The sequence below is a fragment of the Apteryx rowi genome, unplaced genomic scaffold, assembly GCF_003343035.1.
Source record: "Apteryx rowi isolate R43461 unplaced genomic scaffold, aptRow1 scaffold_160, whole genome shotgun sequence".
In the NCBI taxonomy this organism is placed as follows: Eukaryota; Metazoa; Chordata; class Aves; order Apterygiformes; family Apterygidae; genus Apteryx; species Apteryx rowi.
Window position 1 is genome coordinate 1,664,614 of NW_020447864.1, and position 18,768 is coordinate 1,683,381.

Consider the following 18,768-nt stretch of genomic DNA (forward strand, 5'->3'; position numbering starts at 1 on the left):
AGGGCTGAGCAAATAAGAAAAGGTAATATAAAAGAGACCAGATTTTGAAGCAGATCTTTCCTGAGGTTTGAAAAAGCTCATGTACCAGAACTTTCTCTGCTCTTACTCTGTGGTTTAGTGTGTGCTGTAACTCTGTTTGGTCCGTTCTCAAGATCTTGCTGTCACCCCTTGAGATCTCCTAGTATTTGTCTGGCAGTGGATTTTGCTTCAGAGCTTTGGCCTTTTTTGTTCTGTCTTCCTGTGCTTGCAACTCTCATATCACTAGCTAAATTAGGACAAAGCATACCCCACTGTGAGCTACCACCTCAAACTTTGTCCCTAGCAAGCTTGGGAGTGCTCCCAGGACCTGGATTTCTTGCTGGAACGGGTGACGAATGTATAATGCTATCTGATGTGCCATGATGTGCCCCATGAGGTAAGATCCCTGCAACAGAAAGCAATGTTTATCCCTAGAGAGCACTCATCAGGAATGCAGCGAGCATTTGTTTTGCTGCATCCCTTCTCCGCTTCCAAGGCATTGATACTGGATGCTGGCTTTTCACTTCCAAACATCTCAGCCTATGTCCTGGACAGCTACAAATAAATTAGACCTCTGAATTTGTACAGCAACTTGAGAAATAATCCAGTGCTTAGGCTGCTACACTTGGACTCAGGAATGCTGGAGTTTTAATTCCCTGGTCTGCTGCCGCCTTCCTGTATGACCAGGGGGAATAGCTTAGTCCCTTTTTTTCTGTTTCTTTTCTGTGAAACATGGACCATTAACCTTCCTATTTAACAGGGAGGCAGTGGTTCATTAGTGACTGTGAGGTGTTCAGATGTACAGGTAACAGAGTACATAAACCTGCCCAGAATGGATAAGTCTGTGTGATGGGATTAGTTTCTTCTGCAGATGGGAGATTAGCTTGTGTTATTTTGGAAGGATGGTGAGACATCCAACTTGTGCTCCTTGAGCAGGTTGTCAGGGTCACCCATACTGGTCATGACCTGCCCTCTCACTAGCTACAAGCACAGACAAGCCCTGAAAGATTGACTGCATCTCCTTTAGCTTTTCCCATCAGTTGAAAGCAAGAGAAAACTTTCCACCAACAGCAAAACTTTTCAGAAAGGAAGTTCCAGAAGTATATGTGCTGCATTTCTATCACAAGGCTTTTTTTTTTAAGCTTCCGTTTCTATCTTAGAGTCAATTAATAAGTAATTAATATTATGCAAGATGACGATCATCATCAGTTCTGATTTTATTTCTGAATCCATTATGAAGCTTGACTTCCACAGTCAATACAAGTTGAATAAGCAGCAATTAGTCTCTGAGGTGGTTCTGAACTTCTTGCTTGTGCAAAAATTTAAGTCRATAAAAATAATAAGAAAAAAAGGACTTGGAAATAAACATCAATATTATCCATCTGAGTTCATAAAAAATAAACATTGAATCCTTTCAAGCCTAATTATAACCACATAGAATGGCAGGGCCCATGATTCAAGTGGAAAGGTAGAAGCGTGTGCAGAGGACTGATCAGGGCAATGGTATTTATGTCTGTTCCACTCTCCAGCAACCCACCCTGTCCAGACATGTTTCTCGTCCATGCGGGTCCTGGCAGGACCTGAACTCAGAAGGGAGTGTTTTGGTTGAGGCCTAGTTCCTGCCTTGCCCAGGACCTGCCAGAAACCAAAGTGCACAGGGAGAAAAGAAAGTAATTTCATACAAAATTACTTCATCACTCCTTTCGCGACAACAGGTCAGAGATAGTTACAGGTAAGACCTTGAATTAATTCTGTCTTGCTCTGAGGAGCTGTGTGCAACACCTAAGCCAAAGTTCATCTGCTTGGACATAGTGGTGTTTTGGGACAATTTTCGCATATAATGGGAAAGGAGACTACTTGAGCCTGTAGCACTTCTTAGTACAGGCCTAAACTTGCTCTCCTTCCAGCATGAAAAGCCACGGTCCAGCCATGCCTGCTGTCCCTCTGGGCTGTATCTCATGCCACCTTGTGACAGTGCTCATCCAGTTTGGTACCGGAGACGCCCACCTTTGGCCAAGGGCACGCACCATGCGTTAGTCCAGTGGTCTGCAGGCTGTATGGCAGTAGCCTCTGAGCCCCGTTTGTTCAGGGTTCAGGTCAGCAGCAGCTGGGGAAAGCATAGGAAATCCCTCGTCCTCTCAACCATCCTATTTCTCTCTAGTACATCATCTCTTCTGTGCTTCCCTTCCTGCTGCTGCCCTCTTTTTTTAAGGGGAAGTGCTGGTTTAGAAAAGCCATCTTCACCTGTGCAAAAGCCCCTGTTGTTTTTACCCTGGCTGAGGTCAGCATCCCCTTTGCTGAAGAGTCGACTGTCATGCTACAAAGAGGCTGGAGCACTGCGTTGCCAAGGCAGGGAAGATGCAGAAGGAGCAAGGTCTTCTTTTTAATGCCATGGTCCCTGTGTGATAAATAACATTTTTCTTATGACCTACTGGCCAAATGATCTTTCCTCAGGGACTGTTAGCAGGAGACTCTGTAAAGCAGCAGATGAAACAGGAAAAATGCCAGTTTAAGGCCATTACCTTAATCTAAAATACAAAGGTGAGAGAGGAAAGATTAGAGCTGGTTCCAGCTGGAGAACTGAAGCTGTTTCCACCTTTTCTGGTGTCAGTCATGCCCCACTGGCATTGCAGGGTTGTTAACCCTCCCAGTAGGTTAGCCTGTGAAAACAGTAGTGATTCACAGAAAATGATGGCATGAACAGTTTTAGCATGTCAGTGTGGTACCCAGTGCAACACCAGCTAGAATAGTAATTGCTTGTTATGTCAAAAGTGAGCTGATGAGTTAGGGGAGCAGAGCTGTACTACTTTCACCACATTTCCTTGTAGTTTATATTCTTCTTCCATYGCACCCTTTTACTTTCCTCCCTCTTTTTTTTTTTCCCTCTCTCCAGCAAAAGCTTACAGCCCAGAGTTTTACTATGACACTCCCAACCCCACCTTGAGCCAGAAGCAATCCAAGAATTACTCCTACGTCTTGCAGTGGACACAGAAGGAGCCTGATGCAGTGGATCCTATCCTCAAGTACCGCCTGGAAGTCAGGCAGGTAAGGTTTGCTCTTCTGGAGTCTCAGTGCATGTCCTTGGGAAGAGGACCTCTTGGCAGGCTGTTACATCCGTGTCTGCTTGCCAGTGAAGAGCTGAAGTTAGTGAAACAGCCAGGCCCTGATGACCTTGCACCTTCCCTACTGAGTGGGAGAGGCAGGCTGATTATGCAGCTCAACGTTCATTTTTAAGTCTGATGTTGAGTACGATCAAGAGCTTTCAAAGCCCTGCTGCCTCCCATTGGACCGTTCATGCTCTGTGTTCTGAATGGGGTTTACAACCCCACTGTCTTTAGTAGATGTTAGAGATTTTACAGGCCAAGGATTCAGGCAAGTAGAATACCTGCCTCCTCATATGAAATAAAGGGAATAAGCTAAAGAGCTCTCAGGTAGAAACTACAGGGAAAAGTCATTGGCTGTTTGTGTTGCAGAAGGTCTTTTGTGCCATCGCAATAATGAAGCTACTGGAGTTGTATAACCTCTACACAGGAAGAGAAGTGGGTTTCAAGGTTTTCTGAATCTGAAGAGAAATCATACTGGGGGGGGGGGAAAGAACTGATGGAAATCTAAAGGCATCACTTATTGGAAAAGGTTAGGAAAAGGAGTTTGATTTTTAAAGAACACATTAACCTCACAGGATACTTTCATCCAGGCTCAGCAAAGTGCCTACATCCTTCCAACATCTTGTAAAAGGGGAGAAACTTAAAATTAGTGGTTCCTGCCGTTCGGTGATCACTTGGAAGCCCATGCATTTTGCAAGGAAAAGCTTGTTTACTGTAGATAGAAAACAAAATAATTTAAAAAGATCTAAGCGTGTCTCTCTCCTCTAGGTCTGCACAGTAGGCTTTAATTTTATGTCTCTGTTTGACTGTGAGCTCTCTGGGGTGGGATAGTCTTTGTTTGTAACTCGTACAGCGCAGAGCACGTTGTCAGTGCTTAATAATAATTCAGGACACAGGGGAGCCTCTAATAATGAAGACAGTTTGTCACAGTACCACTTCCCTGTTAGCTGAGTTTCACTGTTATTGGCACTGCAACTCAACAAACTAATTTGTGATTTTTATCCTTCTCCAGTGATGTTGAGTTTTTTTCCTTCTGCACAGTGCTTATAAGTAATCTTGTATCTGATTCTCATTGAGCTCCTAGTGAAAGGGATTAAGAGAAGGAAAAATCACATTTCTGCTTCAAGTTGTGACCTAAAGGAGGCTGAGTGCTGTGAGAGTTTAACCCTCTGATTTTGTTCACACCCCATCAGATACTGCTGTTGATGTTTCTTTTTTGGCATTGCTGCATATTATTGATTATTGGGTGGCTTGTTTTGGAGAAATGTTGTACCGTGGCCCTGCTGTAACCCAGTCTCATGTATAGGCAGGGTCTTAGAAAAAGCTATGGGTGCCATTGTGGTGGGTGAGTCTGAATAAGGGATGGCAGAGAGAAGAGGAAGCAGAGAAGTTTTGTTTCCCACTTAAGTCAAGCACAAGTAGGGAGCAACCTGGAAAAGGCTTACACAGTATTGCCTCCTGGTTCTCCTCCTACAAAGTCAGCTGCATCTCATGGGTAGGTCTCCACCTCCATGTGCCATACTGGGGTTTCACAGGGCCCTTTTCATGTCCTTCCTCCCTGACCCCGGAGGATCACATCCCCTTCTTGTCTCCAGCCTGCTCATTCCCAGAGCTGTCCATGTGCCCCTGCTCTGCTGTCCTGGTGTTTTCCCCGAGATGTCTCACTTGTGCTCCAAATAGCCATGAGAGAGCTCCAGACCTTTCATGCTTTTCCCTGCTCTGCCACCCTCTCCCCTGTCCTACAGGCTTTCCTGCTTTGTCGCACCTTCCCCTCCATGCCAGGGTGTTTGGGCTAAGCTTTGTGTCCTGCTGCTCAGGCGTCAGAGTGCAGAACATAGTGACATTACTGAATATAGGCGTGAAAAGCTCAAAAGCTTAAAAGTGTTGTTAACTGAAGAGCTCTTAAGAAAGGAGATTTGTCTGACTGAATGAAGAGCTACTGTTTGTCTGTGAACCCCCCTCACTGGATACACTGGCTCCCAGGCACTCGCTATGGTGGCACAAAAATCCTCCTAGGATTGAAGTGGGATAGCCTCCTCAGATAAAATGTGCCTTACACAGGGCCACTCACGACTGATTTACTGCCAGCATCAGGCTGATGAAAGCTTAGCCAGCTGCTCAGCCCACCACCTCCTCCAACCCTGGGAGACTTCTGCCCAACTTCAGTGGTGAGGGGGGATTAACTCTTGCTGAGCTGGAATCGAATGGATAGCCAGCTGGCATGCCACTGGTTGTGAAGTGCTTTGCTAGGTTTCGTTTCACTCTCCCAGTTTACTTGAAGAGTTCTTGGCATATGTAATATGAAGATCCCTAAGTAGCAGGATGCTTTGCAAGGCACCTGGGAACCCTCGAATTAAATTTCCTTGCTCCAGTTGCTGAAAATGGGACTGGATGAGAGTAAAAGTGCTGCTTATTAATTGGCTGGTGCTGTGGCTCTTCCATCTCTTCCTGTTCAACAGCTTCAGAGGACTGTTTGGGCATTCCTGTGGGGATTGCAACCAATCTGGGAGAATCTGGTTTCCTGAGAGATGCATGGGGGCTCCCAGCAAGACAGGCAGGTGCATTTCCAAAGGAGTTGATGGTTCCCAGCACTGCTGTGCAGGCTGGCTGGCACAGCAGACATACCAGTTGCAGCAGCACTAGAATTAACCTTAGATTAAAACCAAACAAACAGCTTAACGGCTTGGAGCCACTGACTCAGGCAAAGTGCATACAATAGCAACGTGGAGCAAGCTTCTTGTAAAACCTCTGTTTTATGTCTCAGCAAATAGGCTGTATTTCCYGGAGTGCCTCAGTCAGGTGGGCTAGGCAGTGACATTGTGCTGAGTAGCAATTCAGAGGGGAAAATGTTTCCACCGAGGAACTGCAGGATCCTCACAGAAGTCTGTTCTGATGGTTTGAAAGTTTTTTTCTGTCTCTTTTCTCCCTCCAAGTCAACTGATCCAAATGCTGACCACCTTAATGCTTTACCTTAGCAAGTGAATCTAATGAATTAGCCTTGGGTGGTTTGATTGTGAGCAGATCGTGAGGCCTTCGGGTATTTTCTTCCACGTGTTCTTGTAGCACAGAATGGCACTGAGGCACTGCTCACCAACTGAAACCCTTTTTCTTTGCTCAGGGATTCAAAGCAGCCTCCCCAAATCAGATATTTGCTTAAAAATAAAAAGCCTTTTAAGTTGCTTGTTTCTCTCTGTGTATTTTATCCCCTCCAAGAGTTCTGCTCTAACTTTAAAGGGAAATGAAAAGCCATCTAATATTGCAAGCAGGTTGCATCCTGGAGGAAAGATCTGAGCTGGGCTGGTGGTTACGGTTACAGGGGATAGTGGCAGAATTACTGTGCACTTAATGAGCTGGAACCCATCTGTGACCTGAGGCTGCAGGAGAAAGAGGAAGGAGAAGGTATTGGTGCAGAAGGAAAGTTTAATCTTCATTGTGCCCCTCAAGGAGACCTGAGGCTGCCGTTTCCTCCATACCTTCTGATACGCAGACTCAGGCCAAAACAGGGCCAGCTTAACACATTCCTGCCTTTAACCTACTTGGAAAAGGCTCAGGTTTACCTGGCAGACAGACCCCTGTAATTTGCACTGGGCCAAGCCCTGGACCCATTTGTTAAATTAGCTTCAGATTAATTCCTGTCAGGGAGACTGTCTTTAATGAGACTGGCCCCGTATGATGCCGGAATAATTGTAAGGGGAGAGAGACTGTCTCTCTTTGTTTGTACTTTCATCCCCTCCGTGTTGGATAAACATCCCCTGCTGACTACAAAACTCATCTGGGCTCTAGAGCCGGCTGCCACTTGCCTCATCAGCCAGCCAGAGCAGCATTAATGAGCGCTGTGGCAGTGGGGAGCCAGTCTCACCGTGTGGGGAGGTGACAGATAACAGAGCTGTTTGGACATACATAGGACAGGGACGTTAGCAGGAATTTAATGACTATGATTAAAGCAGAAGGTTAACTCTGCTGATGGTCATTGCAACTCAGCAGGAGAGTTTTTACGCTGAGGCCCATGGGCTGCAGAACTGTATCACTTCATTTCTGCCTCTGAGTTGTTCTTTTGCTCTCCTCTGAGCCCACTTCAGCAGTGTCTGTCAACTGCTGTCTGTCTTTGGCTTCCTTAGCCCATGAAGCCAAAAGTCCCTCTGAGGGCTGACAGAAAGGGCAGGGATGTCTCTCTCTCTTGCTCTTCCTCTCCATGTACCTGCTGCCTGACTGAAGCAGGGCTGGTACTCCTCAAAAGCAAGCAGTGCACCAGGCCGTATTCTTTTGTATATTTAGTGCAGAACACTTTTAAYTTGCACCGCTGTGATTGCCCCGTTCACGCACAGCCTTAGCTTGATGAACCTATGTGCATGGCCCATGGCTCATGAGGAACCCAACCTCACGAACATGAGTACATCTTCCAATGCTTATACATTTTAATTTCAATAGCTGCAATAAAATAATCTCGCTAGTTTGTGCAGCCAGGGTAGCACAAACCACCAAAGCAAATGAATCCACCCAGCCATATATTCATGTGGTGCAAGGACATCCGTGCTGAGCCACATCAAAGGGCTGTCTCCTCCCGTCTCCAGCAGTAGCCAGTGCCTGGCAAAGAGTGTATAAACAAGGCAGGAACATATAGTATTGCTTCCCTAAAATGCCGTCTCTGCCTCTGAAGATGGTAAACCTGTTTGTTTATTGGGTCCTGGTTTAGGAATGGTTATGAACGCAGAAGGGCAGTGTACTCGTGTGGGTGGTGCTCCTTGCTGCAGCTCAGCCCTGTACTCTGGGAGGTGAATGAAATCCCTTTCCTTCTCCAGGCATGGCCATGGCTTCAGGCAAAACTGTTTGGGAAATGGTGCAGCCAGTGCCTCGGGGGGAGGGGGTGGGTTGCCTCAGGGCTACAAAAGAAAGAAACTGTGGGTAAGGCAGGCAGGGGTGACTGAACTCGTTTTACCAACAAATGGGCTAACATTTTGCTGGCTCCCAGGGATTACACGCTGTCTGGGAAACGTTGCTATCACCAAGGTAACCACTTAACACGGGACTGTGCTGATAGGCCTGTGTCCGTAGCCCTCATCCTGTGGCTTCTTGCTTGTGCTCCTAGTGGGTCCCATCCTGTGCTCCCTCCACTAGTGCTGAGGTAGGATTTTCAGCAGGGGGACAGTGCAAGAGAAGAGGTGAAGCAGTGAGGTTTGAGGACAGCTTAGCTAAAAAGCAGTCAGGGTTGTCCTTCTAACTCCTTTTTGTACTAGAAGATCAAAAGCTTAAAGGATGGATTAATGGCTTGTGAACTGGGGAGGGCACAGTCCCATTTTGGATAAATGATGTCCTGTGCTGCGTTGCCTGGTGGTACCTGAGGATGGGAGAGGGTGCAGCGCCACTTCCACTTGCCAGTTCTCTGCTGAGTGAAGCTGAGAGGCTGCTTAACTGGATAACCCAGTTTGATATCCCAGTGTGGGGCATAGACAGGGCACATGTCCACTGCCATATGAGTCCCTTTTCCTTTCCTCCTCCTTGCTGGCGTATCACAGTCCCAGCTGGCTACACTGGGGAAGGGGAATGTGGCTTCCTGCAGAGCAGCACCTGGTGGTCGTGGCTGCCTGTAGGGTGCTGCACAGATCAAAAAACCTGTGGGGCGTGACAAATGGCACATCCCTTTACAGTTCACCATTTCACTTGATACAGTGCTGGTCCTGTGTCACTGGCGTTAGGCATGGGGACTGCAGTGACTTGGCCTCACCATGTTTGCCCAGAACTGAATTCCAAAGCAGACCTTCCATTGTAGGATGGTTTATAAGTCATGCCTGCTGAAAAGCTGCTTTAGTCTTGTTTTCCTTTTGCCTTCCTTGGCTGCCAGTTTGATGTCYGATCACAGGCTGCTGTCATAATGGGACAACATCAAATCAACGCAATTCCGTCTTCCTGCAGAGCTGTCCTCTGTAGTGGGGAAGTGCAACCTCAAAAGAAGGTTTTTCAGCTCTAACTCTCCCCTCTCCCCCACTGATGCATTTTTTTGTTTTAACTTTTGTTCAGGCAGTGAGAATAGGCAGATTACATTTGTGCTCTTAAGTCAATTGCCTTCAGTTATGCTAGCGGCGTAACTGATGCTGTGCAGAACTCAGCCCTGAGGAAGGTGGAAAATGATACAAAAAGAAGCCAGTATGTCAACAGGAGGTGTGTTCGGTGGATGGTTCAAACAGCCATCGTAATGCAAAGCAGGGGAAAGCAAGGGGAGGGAGAGATGCGCTGCCTTTTTAGGCTGTGAGAGGAGGAGAGGTTTGGGATGTGTGGTGGGATTGAGTGACAGCCATGTGCTGGTGCACAGAGAGCTGGTTAATCAATAGCATTTGATGGACGAGCTCTGCCTGAAGCTTGATGGGATTGCTGTGTGGGGCTTCGGGGGGGAAGCAGCAACTTTGCCACAGGCATTTGGGAGCAGAGAGGGCAGGATCCTGCCTCTGCTGTGCACTCTGCTGCCTGAAAACGGGATGCAGTGTCAGTCACTGCAACCAACAGTGTATTGAGCCATCTCTCTTTTCCTCCCTTGCAATCTGTTGCGGGGGATGTGCCCATGGTATCAGCTGCTAGAGTGTGATCCTTGCCACATGTGCTGAGCTTCAGACCAGCTGGATGTTGGGTGCGGTTGGGGAACAAGGAGCTTTTTCCGTGTTTCATATGTGTATTCCTTATGGCCTAAATCAGCAAACACAGAGCTTTCCCCCAGTGCAATGGAAGTGAGTTCCTAGCCCGGCCGTTGTTCACTGCAGACAAAGGTGTCTGCCAGACCAGGTTGTTACTAGCCCTGTTCGCCAGAGACTCAGAGTGCTTCCTGTGAGGTTGGCCAGGGAGACGCAAGTCCTGTACTGAGGTGCTCAGTACAGGTCTGATTAGCATGGGTTAGTCAGGTGAGTTCAGTGGGGCTGGCTAAGAGCTATGGGATGAGATTTCCCCCTTAGGTCTGCATAAAGTTTTTCAGTTCTGCTATTGAAACTTCCCTCAAGAGCTTAGCAAGTGATCCCTAACAAATGAATTACTCTGACTAATTCTGTCTTTTTGCATTCACAAATTGCTCTTCAGTGTGATTCATGGCTTTCCTCAGCTGGTTGTCTTTGGTCCACAGATCATTTGCAATTAGTTAATTGGGAAAATTGGCAATATGAGTTGTAGCAGGTTAGTTATGTCTCAGTCTCATGCTACCATTTTTCTTCTCTGCTAATCTAAACTAAGCAAAGTATCCTTCCCAAAAGAGAGTCACTGTAAGTTTTATAAGCCAATTTGCCATTCAGAAGTTGTTTTTCAGCTGAGATTTCATCTTAGCACTCACTATTCATAAGTACTGCTCCTAATGTAATTCAGGCACTCGACTGTGCAAGAGAACAGGATATCATTTAACTTTCTAGTGCAAGGCAGTAATTATGACCAGTTTTCCAACTCTTAGCTCTGTTTGGAATAGTTACAGAGCTTGAGAAAAGCAGTACATGTAATTTTACTGGAAAGGCTCATGTGGTCTTAAACACATCTAGTAGCAAAATCTCATCTCTAGCTCCTAACACCACTGTTCAGTGATCATTCAAGGTAAGGAGAATGTGAGAGAAGAGAAAATCACATTCCCCCAACCAATATACCTCTCATAGCAGCCTTGGCAGGCTTGAGATGTTGTTTTCACACCATTGTGTCTGCTCCTATCTAGCAGGCTGTTGGACTGTGTTTTACAAAGCTGGGTGCAGGATGAAAATGCCAGCCAGATATCAATGATAAAAGTGAGAGCCTTTTTTCTGCATCTCTTATCTGTACCCCTTTGGTGGCTTCAGGGGGTACATGCTAGTTATTGAGTCTTTCCGAGAGTCCCTGTCAGAAGACAGTGACGCAGCTTCCTCTCATTTACTCTGCTCATTTATTGTTTTCAGTAGTTAATCCACATTCCTCCCACTGCCTTCGAGTCATTTCTTTCTGCACCTTCTCTCCTTTGCCTGCTCCCCCTCTTTATTTTCTACCTCTCTTTCTTTTGTTTCTATTTTCTTTTTTGCCTTTTTTTTCCCCTGTCTCTTCCTTCCTAGAACATGTTGGAGATAAGAGGAGAAAGTGAGTGAAGGGGGAAGGGTTTGAGAGAGAGATGCAGTCTGTCCTGTAGCTAGTGACAAACAGGCAGGAGCAGGCACTGGGGAAATGTTTTGACCATGTTTCATACGGAAATTAAACTTTTGCAGTCATGCTGCGAGTGCAGGCAGCATGGAGTAACATGAAGGATTTTATGGCTCTCCCTGTATATTCTGCACTGTCTGTCCCTTCTGTACTAGAGATAGGACAGCAAGTGCTGTCTTGCAAGAGTTAGAGGTTGCCCATAGCCTCTGGGAGGATGCTTGCCTGTATATCTCCATTATGTGTACCAGGCTGAGAAGTCCAGGGGATCCCACACAAAGGCTGCTCCTGCTCTAGTAGACAATAGTGCTGTCCTTTATTAACTATTGCTTTTAAGTATAAAGGTGTCCTAACAGTGGGCTCTGCCAGGGTCTGCAAGGAGCCTGAGAAAATGGGCCTAGGAGATGATATTTCCTGTTGGTTCAGCAGATCTTGCTTGGCAAGGTATAAGCGCCTTATAGATAAAATGGCTCAGACCTCAACCTAACCAGAGCTGGGCAATCTTGGGCTACACAGAGACAGCTGGCTTTTTCTTCTTGGAGCTAGAAGTGCTGACAATATGGTACGCAGACACCCAAATAGGTCTGGCTGGAGGCAGCTGGGTCCAGTAAGAGAAAATGGGTGGAAGAGGAGTCCATGCTCTCTGAGATTTGGAGGAATATAGAGTTGGACCCAACAAGGCACTGAGCAGTGCCGTTTTTCAGATATGAGGCTCAAAAAAGATGGGAGCCATTGCTTTGGGCAGGAGGTGGCTGTGGAACAACAAGAAGGACATTGTCCCTTGCCCAGCTTATGCCTGTGGTGGAGATGAGGAGGTCATTTCAGGCTCTGCAGTGTAGTCAGGCACAGGTGGGATCTTGTAGCAGCAATGTAGAGCTCCCACTCCAAACAGAAGGACCCCATGTGCCTTCAGGATCGAAGGGGTGACTGGCAGACAATAGGAGAGAGATAACAAGCGTGGATGGATATACACGTAACCTGTCTAGCTCAGGTACCGACTGCAGTGACAGCAGCCCAGACTCCTTGCACACACTGGGGAGCACGTGGCTCTCCCTCCCTTTCCACACATCTCCAAGTTCAGGTGCTGGTTTACCCCTTTCTTTCTCCAGCCCTGAGTTCCCCCTCCCCAGGACGTGCAGCGTTGTGATGCCCCACTCAGCCTGTGGCTCAAGAAGTCGCCAGCCATGCTACGCCTTGGCTAAGGCTTTTATTTGACTGTCTCCCTGACAGAGTGAAGATTAGGTCTGTTCTTCTTTGACCAGGGAATGTATGCTAATAAAATACATATTGCTTTCTGATCAGCACCTAATGAAAGACATTATTGAGGAGTGTGGAACAAGCACTTACAGTAATTCATGACAGCACCAATTTGGCTTCTCTGGGAAGCTGTAAACTGCTGCTCTTGGCACCTAATGAGAATGGGCAGCTGATTGTGTGTGTGAGAGAAAGAGAGGGAGAGACTGTGTCCTGGTTTAGATGGCTCCAGCTGTCCTTTTTACTTACTGAAGGTCACAGTTGCTTCTCCCTTTGGAGCTGGAGATGTCTCAGTCCAGAAGGGGAGCCTCCTCCTAAGGACAGTTTATACCTTCCAGGACTCCTCGTTTAGGCTGAATAATGAATTTGCTTTGGCCAGTCATGCTTGTTTAATCCCAGGATTGGAACCTGTGCACTTGACGGATGAATAATATAGGCATGAATTTCAGTTCACTGGTGTGCTTATCTGGCAAATGCCAATTTTATGTTTACAAGTGTGATTATTTGCTCTAGAAACCCCTAATGAGTGTTGGTCATCAAGCAAGGAAAAGGAAATAAAAGCAGGTTGAAATTTACCCCACCCTATAATTGATGCTATTAGTGCTTGACATCATTTCCATTCAAGGCAGTGATGAAGAACTAAGCAGGAGCATGTTTTAATTCAATCCGACAGGCAAAAGAGGTTTGGTGAGAGACTATAGAGAAACATCACAGCTATTGTCTTCATACCCAAACCAAATTTCTCCTCTACCCAGAGCTTACCCAAATGGCTTTTCCAGACGGCAGCTGCCCTGCTGGGCATTGAGGCAGCTCTGAACAAAGCTACCTGGGGGAAGGCATTTTCACTGTGGCCAGTATCAGCCAGTCAAATCAGAATCCCTTACTAGGAGTCTGCTGCTGAAATTTGAAGCTAACACCAGTCTGGGAGGCAATGCCACTGCAGTGGAGGATCACGATATCAAACAGAAAGATCTAGTGGACTGAAAACTGCTTGAGTGGTTTAAGTGGGATGAAATTCAGAAGTACAAATGCAAGGTCATGCATGTGGAGAGCGCTAGGAGAGGATTCTGCTTCAGGCTGGGAGCTCATCAGTCAGCAGCGGTTGAGGTGGAGGAATGACACTGGTGAATGAATTGACATCAGGGTGACTGTGAGCTGCTGGTGGGATGCAGGCATGAAAAAGGGCGAATGCGCTCCTAAGTGAAGCCTGAGGTATTTCCAGGGAAAGCGGAGAAGTGCTAGTGCATCCTACATACAGGGTTGGGATATCAACTCCAGCAAATGGGACCATGCAGAAAGGGATTGTAGAAGTGATCAGGGGAAGTGAGAGCCTGTGTTATAAGAAGAGATGCAAAGTGCTTAGCTTGTTTAGCCTAGCAAAGCAAAGGCTGAGAGGGGGTGTGATTGTTCTCTATAAAAACATCAGGGGGTCAAGCAGCAGGGGGGGAAAAGAACCATTTAAGCTAAAGGACAATACTGGCACAAGATCAACTGGGTACAAGTTGCCTGTGAGTAAATTCAGGCTGGAAATGAGAACATTAGGGCAGTCAGGTTCTGGAACAGCCGTCTAGGGGGAGGAGCAGGCCAAACTGGAGGGGCTTTTCAGATGAGATGTGATATGTTCATGAAATGGATGAGCAGAGGTAGCACCTGTGGTGACAGGGGACTGGACTCTATGAGCCAGGTGTGCCCTTCCCCTACTCTGTCCCTGAAGTTGGCCATGCTTTTCCCTTCCCTAAAATCCTGAAGGACAGGAGGTGGCTGCCAGAGGAAAGGGAGTTTATCACTTTGCCGAAATACAGAGAGTGAGAATCAAATTTGTAGTGTCCAAATGCATTGTCGTGGACAAACCCTCTTCCGCTGCTCTGTCCTGTGGTACTAAGGTGACATCCAGGACCAGAATCTCAATCCCCACTGCTGTTTGTCAGAGAGAGGATGGGATGAAGCAGGAGAGAAGGGTCATATTTATGGTACATTTTTTCCATCAGTATAGAAAATACTGAAATGTCATGTTCAGGAGAGGTCCCTAAAATTCTCTGTCCCAACTTCCCCCTGTTTCTGAGTGTTTTTTTAAGTCCTGTTTTCTCAAGGAATTTTCAGTGATCTGATTTCCACTCATGGAACTTATCTCCTGGACTGTCATTCTCCAGCATTAGCCACTGGAGGGTTAAATACCCTGGTGGGAGAAGCCTTAGCAAAACCGCTTACAGTGTGAACAGCACAATCCTGGCACTGGGAGCCTGCAACCAGGAGAACCCAAGGTGTAAACCCTGTGTGTGGACAACTCTGCTCCATTTCCCAGCCTGACATCCATTCATGTGAAGGAGAGAGGGGCACCACAAGCACTCCTATGGGTTTGACCTTTGGATGATTGGCTCCCAGTCTTTGGCACTGTAATCTTAAATCCTCTCATCATCTTTTTTCTTTTTTTTTCTTTTTTTTTCTTTTTTTTTTTAAGACGTCCATGACATGCAAGTCCTCTGCAGTTATCTCTCTGTGGCATGTCCTGTAGCTTTGGAGGTGCAGTTGAGGCAGAACGTGAGGACAAGGCATGTCTGCTGTGGTGGCTTGGTGCTTTGCATTACAGAACCCTGCGTTCACCCCAGGAATTGCCACTGGGGCCATAACAAGGCTCAGCTCCTGCAGGTCCCAAGAACAGGGTGCTTCTGGCAGAGTCTTGGGAAACATCTTTTCCACCTGTCACCAGTTTAAGGCCACAGACATTGCCAGTCACATCCCATCGAGGCCAATGGTGTGATTGTTCCTGGTGCGTTCCTGGTCCCTGTGAATGACACTCTGTTTGGAAGGGGGCCAGTTGTGTCTTAGCTGGGCTTTCCTGGAGTGAATTTATGGCAGTCTCAGCCAGAGGGGAAATCTGAGCTGAGATGATACCTGCAGCCCCCTATGACAGATCTATATAACATGCCCAAGGTTCCTGGCAAACAGACTGAGAAGTGGTAAAAGTGAGAGGCTCTTTCTCGTGCTGATTGGTATTGCCTGACAGAGGAAAAGTGCCCCTCTGTTGCCGTCGCCCACTCCCAGCCCTTGGAGCATGCTAAACCAAGGTGTATCTATGCCTGATGAAAAACTGGGCCACTAGGCTAAAACTGTATGTGCCCCTGGGCACATGAGAGAGACAGACACTCTCACACCTACTACTTTGCTGGTTGCTTGAAAAATGCATCCCACCAGCTGCACAGGTTGTTGAAGAATATTTTCTCCCTGTTATTGCCCAGTTCTCCTTTCAAATCTTTTTGAGGGGCCTGTGCCTCTAGTTCCGCCAAGTCCCTCACAGCTCCTGTCCCCATGCATGTCTGCTATCCAAGGTGATGGGTTCAAGAAAGCCCTGCTCACTACCGATAACTTCTGCGGTGGATGAATCACTGCAGCAGAGCAATACAAAGGCTGCCTGACACAAATCTGAGAGGAGAAGTCGGGGGGGAAGTCAGCCTAACACCCCCACTGCATACGTGCTGGAGACAGCATTTGTCTAATATACTCCCCTCTGGAGCTGTATGGGGAGTGAGGAAGAGACTGTCCGAGGCAGGATGACTGCGTGTGAGACTGCTGTGTCACACCAGCCTGCCTTTATGTGTCTACTCTCTTTTCTTCTGCTGCATAGAGGCCTGTGTGATTGGAGACGGGAGTTTTCCRTGCCCTGCATATGCGGCTGGCTGATGATCATGTCATCTGTGTGCCTGCAGCCACTCCCCTTTTAATTTGTGCTGTACGAAGGAGCAGCCGGGGGAATCTGAGTGAGGTTGAAAAAGAAAAGGAGAGAGAGTGAATGAGTGTAGAAAGGATTCAGAGAGAAGATATTGCAAAGCAGGGCTAGTGCTCATGCCCTGAGCTGAGTAGTTGTTGAAGAAGTGGGACAAATAAGGAGAGAGAGTGGCAGTAATGAGTAATGATGCTAGGAAGTAGGATACCCACGGAGCGATTCCTTTGCTCTGATCAGCTTTTGGGGAATTCTGCCCAATTTTAATGTACGTTTTTCTAGCTGATGTTTGTAACAAATCTCTGGGGCTCAGTGCTGAAACAGATTTGCTTTCTGATTTCACTTCATCCCTCACACAAGCATGCAGCTGTTTAGTGTGCAGCTGGTTGTAAGACCATATGCATGGCTGCACAGGTCACACCAGCTCCCAGCACATGCAGGTTGTCATGGTCCTGTGAATCCATGTCATGGTTTGTTGAGTGGCATTGTGACATTAACCACTGACAGAAGTGTTGTTAATATACTTTGGCTTTCTTATATCAGTTAGCTGATACATACCTGGCTTAAATATCATTCAGTCTGAAAACAATGTTCTTCTTTCCTCCTCTGGGTGTGAAACCTTTGACAACACATGTAAACATAAAACCTAGCCATGGTGGTGTCATGCCTTGGACCTCTCTGCTGTGGTTGTGTCCCAGGTGTGAAGGCAGCAGAGGGTCAGAAGTAGTCTGGCACCCTGCTTTTCTCTCTGAGGCTCTCAGTGCATTCCTGAACCTTGAGCCTGCTATGCTGACCACACTGGGAGAAGCACTCTTGATGGATCAAGAACCAGCAGAGATGATAAGACGAGGCTGGGTGGACGAGACCTACCAATATGATGTAATGGTGAAGAATTAGGAGACCTAGTCTGCAGGTCTTGGAGGCTTGATGGCTGCTGTAAATGTTTGAGTCTGTGTGCGTGTTCTCACCTAGCTGCTAATACTCCATGATGCTTACAAGTGGCAGGGGGAAATGGGTAGGTTGCATACTGTTGTGTGAATGCATACGTCCCATGTGGGGCTGCTTTTGCCCTTTGTAAGGCTTTTCTGGCAAACCCATTCTGCAAGTATGTTCCCACCTCTGCATCCTGTGTGATATTTGCAGCCAGCTGATAGGAACAGTGTGGGATTTTTTTGTTTGTTTTTTCTCTTCTCATTCCCTCCCTCTCATTATTTGAAAAGGAAGGAGGTAAAGGCAGAGATGAGGCTGTGCGCTGCACTGTACTCTTGCTCTGGCCCCACAGGCAGCCTCCTGAGCCTGGTGATGAACGAGCGCATTGCTGGGTGCTGCGTGAGATCCTCCACTGAGGCTTCAGCATCTCTAATAACGTGGCCAGCATTTTACCAGCCTCCACGCCTGCCTCTGCTTTATTATCTACATGACAGCAATATTAAGCTGGAGCACTGGGCCAGCCTGATCAGAAGGAGGAAGGAGGCTGCAGAGACACCAGGGTAGCATGGGAGATGAGCACACACAGAGCAGGAGAATGAAGTCAGCAGCAGATTGAAGCAGAGGATTAAAAAAGGGTTCCTGCTGGATTGATGTGTGCAGCCCTGCACAGACCTGCTGCTAGCAATCAGGGAGACAAAGGATGTTTGAGGGGACAGAGCTAAACCTTAGCCATAATGTTGCTGTCTGCTGGGCCTGAACTGGTCACTGCAAGCAGACACCTGGTTCACACGCATGGAGTGAGCAGTTGGTTGAAGCTTTCCCCTTTTCTCCCTTGCACTAATTTCACACCTCTTCAAATGTGCCAGCAGCACCCCGGCCCTTCTTCCTGTTGGCTGCAGCTAGACCAGGAAAGAGGCCAGCAGCATCCTAGGCTGCATTAGGAAGAGCATTGACAGCAGGTCAAGGGAGGTGATCCTTCCCTACTACTTAGCATTGTGAGACCACACCTGGAGTGCTGTGTCCAGGTCTGGTCTCCCCAGTACAAGAGAGACGTGAACATACTGGAGTGAGTCCAGTGAAGCACCATGAAGATGATTGAGAGACTGGAGCATCTCTCATATGAGGAAAGGCTGAGAGACATGGGACTGTTTAGCCTGGAGGAGAGAAAGCTCAGGTGGGAATCTTATCAATATGTATAAACACCTGATGGAAGGATGTAAATAAGATGGATCCAGACTTTTCTCAGTGGTGCCTGGTGACAGGACAAGAGGCAACAGGCACAAACTGAAGAACAAGAAATTCCACCTGAAGATAAAAAGCCACTTTTTTACTGTGAGGATGACTGGAGAGTGGAACAGGTTGCCCAGAGAGGTTGTGGAGTCTCCATCCTTGGAGATATTCAGAACCCAACTGGACACGGTCAGGTCCAATCTGGTGCTTTAGTTCACCCTGCTTGAGCAGGGGGTTTGGACCAGATGATCTCCAGAGATTCCTGCCAGCTTCAATGATCCTGTGATTTGGTGAGATTGGGCCTGTGCTGCTCTTTGCCCAAAAAGGTCGGTCCTTCCAAGAATGTCCCAGGCCAGTTCTGTCAGGATGCCAGGATTGTTCAGACTGTGATAA

At 47.3% G+C, this 18,768-nt stretch overlaps 1 protein-coding gene across 1 annotated transcript in view; it reads left to right on the top strand.

Annotated features, from left to right (window-relative positions):
* MDGA1 (MAM domain containing glycosylphosphatidylinositol anchor 1) overlaps window positions 1-18,768 on the top strand; it is a 103,194-nt gene that overhangs the window by 49,861 nt on the left and 34,565 nt on the right. Inside the window, exon 10 of the mRNA XM_026059837.1 lies at window positions 2,912-3,063. Within this exon, the coding sequence (XP_025915622.1) occupies window positions 2,912-3,063 (152 nt within the window). The remainder of the gene's footprint in view (window positions 1-2,911; window positions 3,064-18,768) is intronic.